Source organism: Salmo trutta, chromosome 8, assembly GCF_901001165.1.
Source record: "Salmo trutta chromosome 8, fSalTru1.1, whole genome shotgun sequence".
NCBI lineage: Eukaryota > Metazoa > Chordata > Actinopteri > Salmoniformes > Salmonidae > Salmo > Salmo trutta.
Genome location: NC_042964.1, coordinates 12,019,882 through 12,032,069, shown reverse-complemented (window position 1 = coordinate 12,032,069; position 12,188 = coordinate 12,019,882). Strand labels below are relative to the sequence as shown.

Sequence of the window (12,188 nt, the reverse complement as noted above, 5' to 3'; positions counted from 1 at the left end):
ATAGTGAAATAAAATAATTGAGGAGAGAAATAAAGTCAAGAACTTTGTGGAACTCTGGGCTGCAGGGAGTTGTAATTTTCATGAAGCAAATATTCAACCTAGTTTAGCGCAAAAAATGTGATAATTAATTACAATGAGCATAATCCGTTGCGCCAGTTTGTTCCGGCTCAGAGAGGAAGAGGCGAAGCGAGATGTTTCACGCTCGCCAAAATCTGTCCAAATTAAACCCAATGTGTTTCTGTGGGCTTGTTTTGGATTTAAGCTTGTCGCCTGCCTGCCTTCCCGCCGTTGGGACAACATCTCCCATTGTCAGGACATAGACATGAGCACCTCGTCATTGTATACAGATCTCTGGATGGAAAGGCCTACACTTTTAAGCCTGGTTAGATACACACAGACCACATGAGAGAGGAATGTACACAACACAAGGACGAGATGGACAGGGACAGTTCATGAACATCTACCTTATCTACTTTGAAGAACTAGTGAAATGATTTTGTCAGACAGCTGTGCAGCATACTTAGGCAGGCTAGCTAAATAGGATGACTAAGGACAGTAAGTATAGTATGGGGCGCACATTGGCTGACTGCTACTGCCTGAGCAGAGATGAGATGATTACTTTAAAGGAAAAATCCACCCAAAACCACTCATTGCTTTAATTTACTGTGTTAAATAGCACAAATGTGAAAACAATATTTTTTGTGAACAAATGTTTCATTTTGGCGTTTTAAGGTTGGTAGCAACATGGAAAATCGTTGTGGAAATCTGTTGCAGCTCCAGTCGACTACAAAGTCCATTACAAAGTCCACAATGCAATGCTCTCTCTAAGGGCTGGTCGGCTAGCCAGCAAACGTAGCGAAACACAATAATACCAAAGACAATATCAGCATGTAACATAGTTAGTTAGCTGTAAAATCGCCTAAACAAAGTGCACTATCAATTTAGGAGTCTGCAATCTCACCATGTTCAACCTGCAGATCGATGTGCCTCACCGAGTCTAACATTCATAACCGTTGAGGAGATGGGTAACGTTGCCCATGCTTCGACAATGGGCCATGCAGTGCATTCTGGGCGATTCTGGGACCAGGAGAGTCTGGGAGTCTATTGGGCACCAGCTCAAAAACCCAACATTAGCAATCATTTTGTGCAATGAGGGCGTTATATGTTCCTTCATTCATTGAATTCCTATCTCCTTTCTATAATGTCTGGGGCAATGGAACCATGCAATGCACCCTGGACTAAAGAGGCAGGCAAATAGGAAAAATGTGCTAGACCTCCTTTAAATGAAATATTTATCGATGTAGGAATATCGCAAATATATGGCTCATTCGAGAGAAGACATCCTCCCGATTTATGACATCGGCCAGTATTAAAATCTGACATGAATGATAGACGTTTTCACGACCTCAAAGTCGTATTCCTATGAACTTCTAGTGTAGTGAGAGCGAGTTTATCACGGTGCTATGTCATATCGGACATATTTCTGCCTGCTTTAATGCCAATAACTCAGATACACAGGAAAACATGAAATGACAGAGTGAATTGGACAGAACATCACTCAGAGATGCACAAAAACAATACAACATTCAAAATGGGTTAAGGAATGAAAAATAATAGTTATCAAATAAAAAAGTAATATACTCAACTGAAATATTTTATTATTTCATAGTCATTTACTATTTTTCTTTTGATGTCTATCCAATGTGGACCTGACAGAGACAATGGAACATTTTCAATGTTTTGGTAATTCAATGTTCACTATTTTTGGGAATTTCCATTAAAAAGCCCCAAAGTCATTTTAAGGTCATTATTTCGTAATGCATTTCATGTTTAAAAAAAAGAATTATAGCACTGAAACTGAACCGACCTCAACAAGCACTAAATCGGGCGCTATAGAGGGGGCGGAGAACGACACTCCAAAACGAACCATATTTGGTTAGTAGAGACCGTACTGACTATTTCTCACCCCACTTTAGCTGAGAGTAACCCACATACCGTGTATTGCGTTGCAGTGATAGGAGTGGTTGGTGTAAAGAGTCACCAGTACACAAGATACCCATTTAGGTTTTGCAGACTCTATTGAGTAATTCCAATAACATATTTGTATTTTATTAAAAGTGTATTTCTTTAAATATAGCCTACACAATAGCTTTAAATATACCAGTGTTTGTGTAAACTTTCAAAATAAATGCTGGGCTCCCGAGTGGCGCAGCGGTCTAAGCCACTGCATCTCAGTGCTGAGGCGTCACTACAGACCCTGGTACGATTCCAGGCTGTGTCACAACCGGCCATGATTGGGAGTCCAATAGGGCGGCGCACAATTGGTAATGCATAGTGTATATGAAACTACACAAAGTGGATGTCTACATATATCCAGGCTACTGCAGTAGGCTATCTATAATGCATGGTGGATATTGAGTTCTCAACACATCTATTGACTGATCTCTCCTCAATTGGTCTTCTCTGTCTAAATCCTTCTATGGACACTCCTGAATTCCCAATGTGGCAGGTACCTCTGAATGGGATGACACTCTCATTATAAAAGCTTAGGAGTTGGATGATCACTTCACTACCCAGTCAGCGGGCAGGATTGTTGCAATGGTCGTTTACTAATGGTTAAATAAAAAATGTGCACATGAATTTGCCTCGCTGAGCACCAGGCTCCCATTCTCGTCTGTGTAGCACAGCTAGCCACCTCATCCAAGCCTGGACGTGAACATGAAGGGGGACACGATGAACACGTCGTACCCGGACGAGGGTAGCTGATCCAGGGTGAAGGGCCTCTCCACCAGGGGGGTCTCATGCTCAGCCCCCCCCCCCCCCCCCCCCCCCCCGCGTCAGGCTGTGTAAAGCTACTGTGACACTGAGGGGGTCGGGGTGGAGGGTCTTGCAGAGCAGGACAAGCTTGGAAGGCTTCAGGTTATGGGCCTGCTCGGTCCAAGGAACATAAAGATAGACAATGTTGATCAATGGAGTTGATTGCATCCAAAGTCAGCCATAGCACACAACACACAGACATGATCTTCCTGGGATAAGACACAGGCATCAATTAACAACACATACATAACTTTCCTGGGACAACTATGGTATAATGCAGTTGATATTAGCGAACTACAAGCTAACATTATTTTCAAGACTAAGAGGAATTTCACTAGCTATAAATCATAAAACATATTGCTCAAATTCCATATGATGACCAATCAATGTCAGGAAAACATCTTATTTATGGTAACCGTTTAGTTAGGCTCCTACCCAGGACTCTCCGTAAACGGCACCAGTGTTCCATCAGAGCTGCCCAAGTCTCGGGCCTCGTGTGTCTAGAAGCTGGTAAACCTGTCTCATGTATGGGTGTGGTTTGGCTTGATGCGGTGCAGACAGCTTATTGATTTGCAGCATCTCCAGGTCGTCTGTGAGAAATATGCCCCAGGCACAATTCAACAGCAGAAGGAACAGCATGACATGCAGGCATCTCAAACAGGCAGTGGTAAGCTAATGCACTTAATAAGCTGATTTGCACAGAATAACCTTTCATTCAAAAACCTTAAACTTCACAAACAGGATTTTGAGGTAATTCACTGAAAAAGCTGGTTTGCACACCACCATAAAACTCTAAATACAAACCTTTGATCAAAAAATCTTCTCCAACAGGTGTCGGGGATGAGCCGATGTGTAGATCTTCTTATCTGATCCCAGAATGATGGGAAATGCTATTTCTGTAGAAAAACTCATTCTGATTGGCTGGGCTTGGCTCCCCAGTCGTGGACCTGGCTCCCAAGTGGGTGGGCCACTGCCCAGTCATGTGAAATCCATAGAGTGGGGCATAATGAATTCTATTCAATTGACTTATTTCCTTCGATGAACTGTAACTCAGTAAAATCTTTGAAATTGTTGCTTGTTGCAGTTATATATAGTTTGTCCACCATAAAAAAACTGTGGCATTATAGTAAGGGTCAACAAGAACTTTACATGCAATGCCTGGATTGTTGTTTTAAATGTTTAAGTTTTACAATGCTCCACAATAGATAACTACTTCAGAACAAAAGCTGCTCAATGAACATGCATTTTCTTAAACTATATTAAATAGTTTACAGTTGGGTAACCATATTAAATGTTATGAACAGACTACTCAATCAGTTAGCAGCGGTTCCCAAACTTTTTATCGTCCCGTACCCCTTCAAACATTCAACCTCCAGCTGCGTACCCCCTTTAGCACCAGGGTCAGCGCACTCTTAAATTTTATTTTTTGCCATTATTGTAAGCCTGCTACACACACACTATACGATACATTCATTAAACATAAGAAGGAGTGTGAGTTTTTGTCACAACCCGGCTCGTGGGAAGTGAAAAAGAGCTCTTATAGGACCAGGGAACAAATAATAATAAATAATTTTGCACTTTAAATTAACCAACTTACATATAAAACCTTTTTTTTTTTTTCATTGAAAATTGTGAATAACTCACCACAGGTTAATGAGAAGGGTGTGCTTGAAAGGATGCACATAACTCTGCAGTGTTGGGTTGAATTGGAGAGAGTCTCAGTGTTAAATCATTTTCCACACACAGTCTGGCTGTATTTAGTTTTCATGCTAGTGAGGGGCGAGAATCCACTCTCACATAGGAATGTGGTTGCAAAGGGCATCAGTGTCTTAACAGCGCAATTTTCCAAGGCAGGATACTCTGAGCGCAGCCCAATCCTGAAATCTGGCAGTGGCTTCTGGTTAAATTCAATTTTCACAGAACCGCTTGTTGCAATTTCGATGAGGCTCTCTTGTTCAGATATCGGTAAGTGGACTGGAGGTAGGGTATGAAAGGAATAAGATTCCAGTTGTTTGTCTCATCAGTTTCGGGAAAGTACTTGCGTAATCCCCTCTCTTCCCTGGGATTCTCTACCTCGGACCCTATTACGGGAGCTGAGTCACTGGCTTACTGGTCCTCTTCCATGCCGTCCCTGGGAGGGGTGCGTCACTTGAGTGGGTTGAGTCACTGACGTGATCTTCTTGTCCAGGTTGGCGCCCCGCTCGGGTTCGTGCCATGGGGGAGATCTTTGTGGGCTATACTCGGCCTTGTCTCAGGATAGTAAGTTAGAGGTTGAAGATATCCCTCTAGTGGTGTGGGGGCTGTGCTTTGGCAAAGTGGGTGGGGTTATATCCTGCCTGTCTGGGCTACCTTGTCCCAGACCTGCTGTTTTCAACTCTCTAGATACAGCAGGTGCGGTAGAGATACTCTGAATGATCGGCTATGAAAAGCCAACTGTCATTTACTTCTGAGGTGCTGACCTGTTGCATCCTCGACAACCACTATTATTATTTGACCCTGCTGGTCATCTATGAACATTTGAACATCTTGGCCGTGTTATGTTATAATCTCCACCCGGCACAGCCAGAAGAGGACTGGCCACCCGTCATAGCCTGGTTCCTTTCTAGATTTCTTCCTAGGTTCCGGCCTTTCTAGGGAGTTTTTCCTAGACACCGTGCTTCTACACCTGCATTGCTTGCCGTTTGGGGTTTTAGGCTGGGTTTCTGTACAGCACTTTATGACATCAGCTGATGTAAGAAGGGCTTTATAAATACATTTGATTGGTTGATTGATAATTGTGCACTCAACTCACTCAGGTGCTTCGCTATATCACATTTGACAAAGTCCATAAGCTTTTCATTTGCATACAAAAAAAATCATACAGTGATGAAAAGACCTGTGTGCTGTCCTTGTTAACGCAGACAGAGAAGAGCTCCAAGTTCTTAATCATAGCCTCAGTTTTGTCCCGTATATTGAATATAGTTGCGGAGAGTCCCTGTAATCCTAGATTCAGATCATTCAGGCGAGAAAAAACATCACCCAGATAGGCCAGTCGTGTGAGAAACTCGTCATTATGCAAGCGGTCAGACAAGGGAAAATTATGGATAGTAAAGAAAACTTTAAGCTCGTCTCTCAATTAAAAAAAAGTGTCAATACTTTGCCTTTTGATTACAACATACAGAAGTGCACTGGTTAAGGCATTAATCATGGTCACTGCCCAGATCATTGCATAGTGCAGAAAATACACGAGAGTTCAAGGGCCTTGCTCTAACAAAGTTAACCATTTTCACTGTAGTGTCCAAAACATCTTTCAAGCTGTCAGCCTTGGCAGCAAGAGCCTCTTTTTGGATGCTGCAGTGTACCCAAGTGGCGTTGGGAGCAACTGCTTGCACGCGCCTTATCACTCCACTACGTCTCCCTGTCACGGCTTTTGCACTATCAGTACAGATACCAACATGAGCAGCAGCTACGTTTGGCTACATACTGACCGTTAGTGGAATTCCTGCAAGAGAGTAACGGTTAATGTGATTGGGTGTTAATTATTTGACGAGGCTACCTGTATTTGATATTGTGTTATTTTACTCAACAGTACATTTTACATTTACATTTTAGTCATTTAGCAGACGCTCTTATCCAGAGCGACTTACAGTAGTGAATGCATGCCATACCATTTTTTTTGTACCGGCCCCCCGTGGGAATCGAACCCACAACCCTGGCGTTGCACACACCATGCTGGCGTTGCAAACACCATGCTCTACCAACTGAGCCACAGGGAAGACCAGTAGATAGTTGAATTTTATTTTTGGCAGTGAAACGAGGCTACTCAGGTGAGAAAAAAACCTCACCCAAGTGTATAGCCCATTTTTTAAAATGTGAATCACATTAGTATTTGGCGTACCCCCGATGTCATGACGTACCCCAGTTTGGGAATACCTGAGTTAATGCATTTCCAAAGCAATCACTGCTTTTCGCTGTAAATATGTAAAAGTGGCAATAGAGGGGGCTAATTCACTAGACTCAGCCTGACAGAAACTGATCATCACAGGGGTAAATCAGTAGTTGAAACAATAACAAAGCGGAGTCCCCACCACTGATTCGGTAACCAGCTGAGGGATGGGTCAGGAAAAATGTAACCACTCAAATTCATATACAGAGCTATGGATGCAATGATAGACCATGCATGATAACATTCTCTTTTTTATGGCTAAATAGTTTTTGTTTACATGGTATATAGATTTGCACACTGTATATAGATTTTTCTTTTGTGTTATTGTCTGTACGTTTGTTTATCCCATGTGTAACTCTGTGTTGTTTTTGTCGCACTGCTTTGCTTTATCTTGGCCAGGTCTCAGTTGTAAATGAGAACTTGTTCTCAACTGGCCTACCTGGTTAAATAAAGGTGAAATAAAAAAATAAATAAATGTACTTTGTTTACAAACATTGGACTAAAAGGAGTTTATATTTTGGGTTAACAGACACATCTCAACATCAACTGTTCAGCGGAGACTGCGTGAAAGACCTTCATGGTTGAATTGCTACAAATAAATCACAAGGACACCAATAAGAAGAGTCTTGCTTAGGCCAAGAAACACGAGCAATGGACATTAGACCGGTGGAAATCTGTCCTTTTTTTGGTTCCAACCGCCGTGTCTTTGTGAAACGCAGAGTAGGTGAATGGACGATCTCCACATGTGTGGTTCCCATCGTGAATCATGGAGGAGGTGGTGTGATGGTGCTTTGCTGGTGACACTGTCTGATTTATTTAGAATTCAAGGCATACTTAACCAGCATGGCTACCACAGCATTCTGCAGCCATCCCATCTGGTTTGCACTTAGTGGGTCTATCATTTGTTTTTTCAACAGGACAATGACCCAATACACCTCCAGGCTGTGTAAGGGCTATCTGACCAAGGAGGAGAGTGATGGAGTGCTGCATCAGATGACCTGGCCTCCACAATCACCCGACCTCAACCCAATTGAGATGGGTTGGGATGAGTTGGACTACAGAGTGAAGGAAAAGCAGCCAACAAGTGCTCAGCATATGTGGGAACTCCAAGACTGTGCAAAGCTGTCATCAAGGCAAAGGGTGGCTACTTTAAAGAAGATAAAATATATTTTGATTTGTTTAACACTTTGGTTACTACATGATTCCATATGTGTTATTTCATAGTTTTGATGTCTTCACTATTATTCTACAATGTAAACAGTAAAAATAAATAAAAACCCTTGAATGAGTAGGTGTGTCCAAACTTTTGACTGATATATATATATATATATATATATATATATATATATGTGTGTGTGTGTGTGTGTGTGTGTGTGTCTGCATCAGGAGATAAAGCTGGTTCCACTTATGTCCATCTTACAAACTGCATGTGCCTTAGGGGCCAATAAACAGTTTCTCAGGGACTGAAATAGCTAAAGCACTGTTTTGCAGCATAGCCCCTTTTAGAAGATGTACCTATTTTATTTGATTGTTAACTTTAGGATACTAGTAACATATTTAGCTTTACAGTTTCTAGGAAGTTTTGAAAAGATAGATCTCATCTTTTATGGAATAGGATTAGACAAAACATTTTGCGGTTGCATATAGGATATAAAGCTTTAAAAAGCGTAATAAATGTACCCCTAAAAAATTGTATTGTACTTATATTTCTATTAGTTTACATCAGGGAAAGGGTCAGGGAAGTGGAGGGATGGTGAACAGTAGATTACACAGTGTTTGGTTTGACACACAGGTCAAAGGTAATTCCAAACTTGGTGGCTTTCGTGTAGTGACAAAGTACACTGATGAATTCTTACCTTGGAGTAAGACATGATTTCGGTTGCTTTAGACCACACTTAAGTATGTTGGTGATTCCCCTTCTAGAAGACTGTTGTTTTTGTTTGATCACTATCTGTATGAGCGAACAAGACAATGGTTCAGAAAAAGCTTTCCAAAGTGTTTTTCCAGCATCCGACGTCATCTGTTCATAGGTTAGGAGTAGGTTAGCCAACCTGCAAAGCAAGCACTTCGAAAACAGTTGGTGTTCTTTCGTACTTTACAGTGCTAATGGCTTTGACACAAAAGACCACAAAAATAAACTTATGAGGGTAGTGAGAGAGGAAGTAGGAGAGATAAACACAGAGAAACATGCTATGAATGTTTTTCTTGCAGTCATAATGAGATATGAAATATTATTCTAATCTCAGCCCACTCCCTGTATACATTGACAAAGGTCTTGGTCCCAACCACAACACCCTGGGAGAACTTAGTTGTTCATGCAGTTGTTCTCTTCCTTCCTGGTCCTCTTCAGGCATGTTATTGTGTGTCCTAGTTAAGACAGAGTTGTAAGTCTTCATAAGTAGTACACTGTAAGAGTAGTATGTACAGATATACCAATAAAGTTAATGATCTTGTACATGACTTGATTTACCTTGTACTCATGCATTGATGTTTTTGCATCTTGTATCGGCTATTGCAAAGGGCTATGATAATTGTCAAATGTGCATTCATGTGTGCGTGCATTCAAAGTGTGTGCTCAAATTTGTTTACATCCCTTTTAGTGAGAATTTCTCCTTTGCCACAATAATCCATCCACCTGACAGGTGTGGCATATCAAGAAACTGATTAAACATCATGATCATTACACAGGTGCACCTTGTGCTGGGGCCAAGGAAAGGACACTAAAATACATAGGCCGGATGAAATCATTTAAATTGACTGATTTCCTTATGAACTGTAACTCAGTAAAATCTTTGAAATTGTTGCATGCTGTATTTATATTTTTGTTCAGTATATATATTTGTATTATTTTTTTTACATATTGTTAGTATTTTAAAATCATTCATTCTAAAGTTACTTTTCCAGAACTGTGTTGGTGTTTTGGTGGCAAGATGTACTCCCTTAATGCCATGTTGAAGAGTGGGTTAGTAATTGTCTCCAAACCAATGCAGTGACTAATGCAAATAAATCACTAGATGCAGGGTTTGTTTTGAATCAGGTCACAACTAATTTATTGCGGCACAATAGTGTATAGACATTCACATCAATTCCACAGGACAGTAGAGGGTCCGTTTAACCATTTTGTATAGAACGGCCTTTCTGTACATCCTCTGGCGAGCATATCATCATAAGCTCTTAGCCAACAGGAAACGCTCAAATGTACAATGCCACATATGGTGGGATCACTTCAATATAAGGAGAAGTTAGTCAAACGTATAACACCACTGTGTGATTGGACTGATATATGGACTACAGAACATGTGTTACCATATCATAATAACAAATCGTTGGCATTAGGTTTATTTTAGGTTTCCTGTAGGTTTTACATTCTCATCCCATTTACTGATTTGGAAAGAAATGGTGAATTAAAATGTTAATCGGTTGTAATGTTTGATGTTTAAACCTTTAAAAATGTTGGACCAGAGGATAACAATTGCGGTTAAATCATGTACTAATCTAAGCAGCGCAATCTGAACAATGAACAGAATATTCACACATCTGTATATTCACCCATTGTCCTACAACGCGGTGTGTAGAGCCGTTGTAGGAGTTGTGATACTTTCTGGAATGTTATTTGGGTCCGTATTCTTAAAGCATCTTAGAGTGCTGATCTAGGATCCGCATTTCTATTCATAGGCGCTGGGCACATCTCTTCTGTTTGAATACACTATACCACGTTGGTTTTAACGAGTCCTTTACGTTCTGTGTAAAGTCTCTTCCGCTCTTCATTGTCAAAATTGATATTCCATTCACAAATCAATGGAAAACAAAAGATGTGACAAAATGAATTAAGGCAGACCACACTAATATGTAAACCTTAAAAGCTAGCTTGTCCAAAGAAAACAGTATTTGCCATAACGACAATGCTTCATGATGCTTTCCAAGAAAGATGTACTAATCTATATATTATGGTTTATGATTAAGGAGTAACCCAAGCATGTACACAAGCAGATTTCTTATCACATAAATGCATATATTGGCATATTTTACCATAATCGTTTTAACTGTACTGTATGTTGCAGTTAAAAAGAAAATCGTTAAAAACATAACACATTGGACTGACTGACTGGTCACTACTGAGGTACCGCAGTAACTTACCATGGTTTCTTTTCATGTGAGAGAACAGCTCTCGTCTCTTGCTTAAGGCATGGAGCGATGGCAGGAGAAGGAAAGAGCTGCACTTCAGTGGTTTGGCATCTCAGTTCCCTTCCAATTCACACTTACGTTTGATGTCTAGCCACCAAATGTCTGGAACGTTCAAGGTTTTTGGGTATACTATCTCTCTCCTATTGGGTTGTCAATATTGTAAGAATCTAACCTCATATAGTTCTTGCTTTTCTTTAAGACACAAGTGCAGGGTTCTGGAATGTTCTCGAACTGATCTTGACTGACTCAATCCGCCCTTATCCAACACTTATTCACACACAAACAAGAGAAAAGTACTCCTCAAAAATAAATTGCATCGAGAGAAACACCCACAATGACAATAACATTTGTTTATAAGACTGAATCTGGAGAAATTATCAAGGCACCAATATTCCTCCTCGTTTTGAAAAAAAGGCAACCCCGGTTTTCAGATTTCCCCCATGTAGAAAAATATGTACAAAAAAAGACAACCAATGGACTGGTAAAGTTACCGTTTCTAAAAGTGCACATCGATGACAGTGACGATCAGTATTCTGTCCATGGGTGAATGGCCTCCTAGGTTACTACAAGGTGGTTCTAGAGGTCACCGTGGGGCTACAGGACAGTAGGACAGAGCTGAAGCAAGGTCACTCAGGACTGGGCAGTGAGATACACACTTCACTCTCTCTACAACATCAATAAAGAAACACACCATTTCATAAAGAACAAGTCTCTCTCCCTCACCCTCCAGAATATTCACATAAATAACTATTTGAGTTACAAATCGGCCTGCGGGAAGAGCTACGATAGGCAGGAGAAAAAACATCAACAGTAGGGCCTTTCGGGATAGGGATTTTTTTTTAAAGTACCATCTTTGGGCGATATGAGGGTGTAAAAATGATCTGTCCAAGATTCTCCCTTACACCCTGACCTACCACTACCCATCAAGTTTCTTTCCCCTTTGTCTCTCTCTCTGCTTCTCTCCACGGTGTGAGTGAGGGCCACAGGTGGAGCGCTTCTCAGACCGTCCAGTAGAGGGCAGCGGTGGCAAGGTCAGATGACTGGAGCTCCAAAGCACTTGAGGCACCACTGGACATTGCTGTTGGGTGGCCAGTCAATCTTGTGCAGGGCCTTGAGCTGCTCTGGGCTCAGACCATCAAAGGCCAGGCGGTATTCACGGTCAAAGGCCTCTGTTGGAAACGCAGGAGGGAAGAATATCGAATCAGAACATGATAGAAACCTGGAAATAGAATTAGGTTTATTATACAAATAGCTTATCAAA

The 12,188-nt window shown here is 41.2% G+C and overlaps 1 protein-coding gene across 1 annotated transcript in view; it reads right to left on the bottom strand.

Moving 5' to 3' along the window:
* Positions 1-9,764: 9,764 nt before the first annotated feature.
* LOC115198215 (DENN domain-containing protein 4C) overlaps positions 9,765-12,188 on the bottom strand; it is a 58,867-nt gene continuing 56,443 nt past the window's right edge. The window contains exon 34 of the mRNA XM_029759986.1: positions 9,765-12,096. Coding sequence (XP_029615846.1) covers positions 11,960-12,096 — 137 coding nt within the window. The 3' untranslated portion in view covers positions 9,765-11,959. The remainder of the gene's footprint in view (positions 12,097-12,188) is intronic.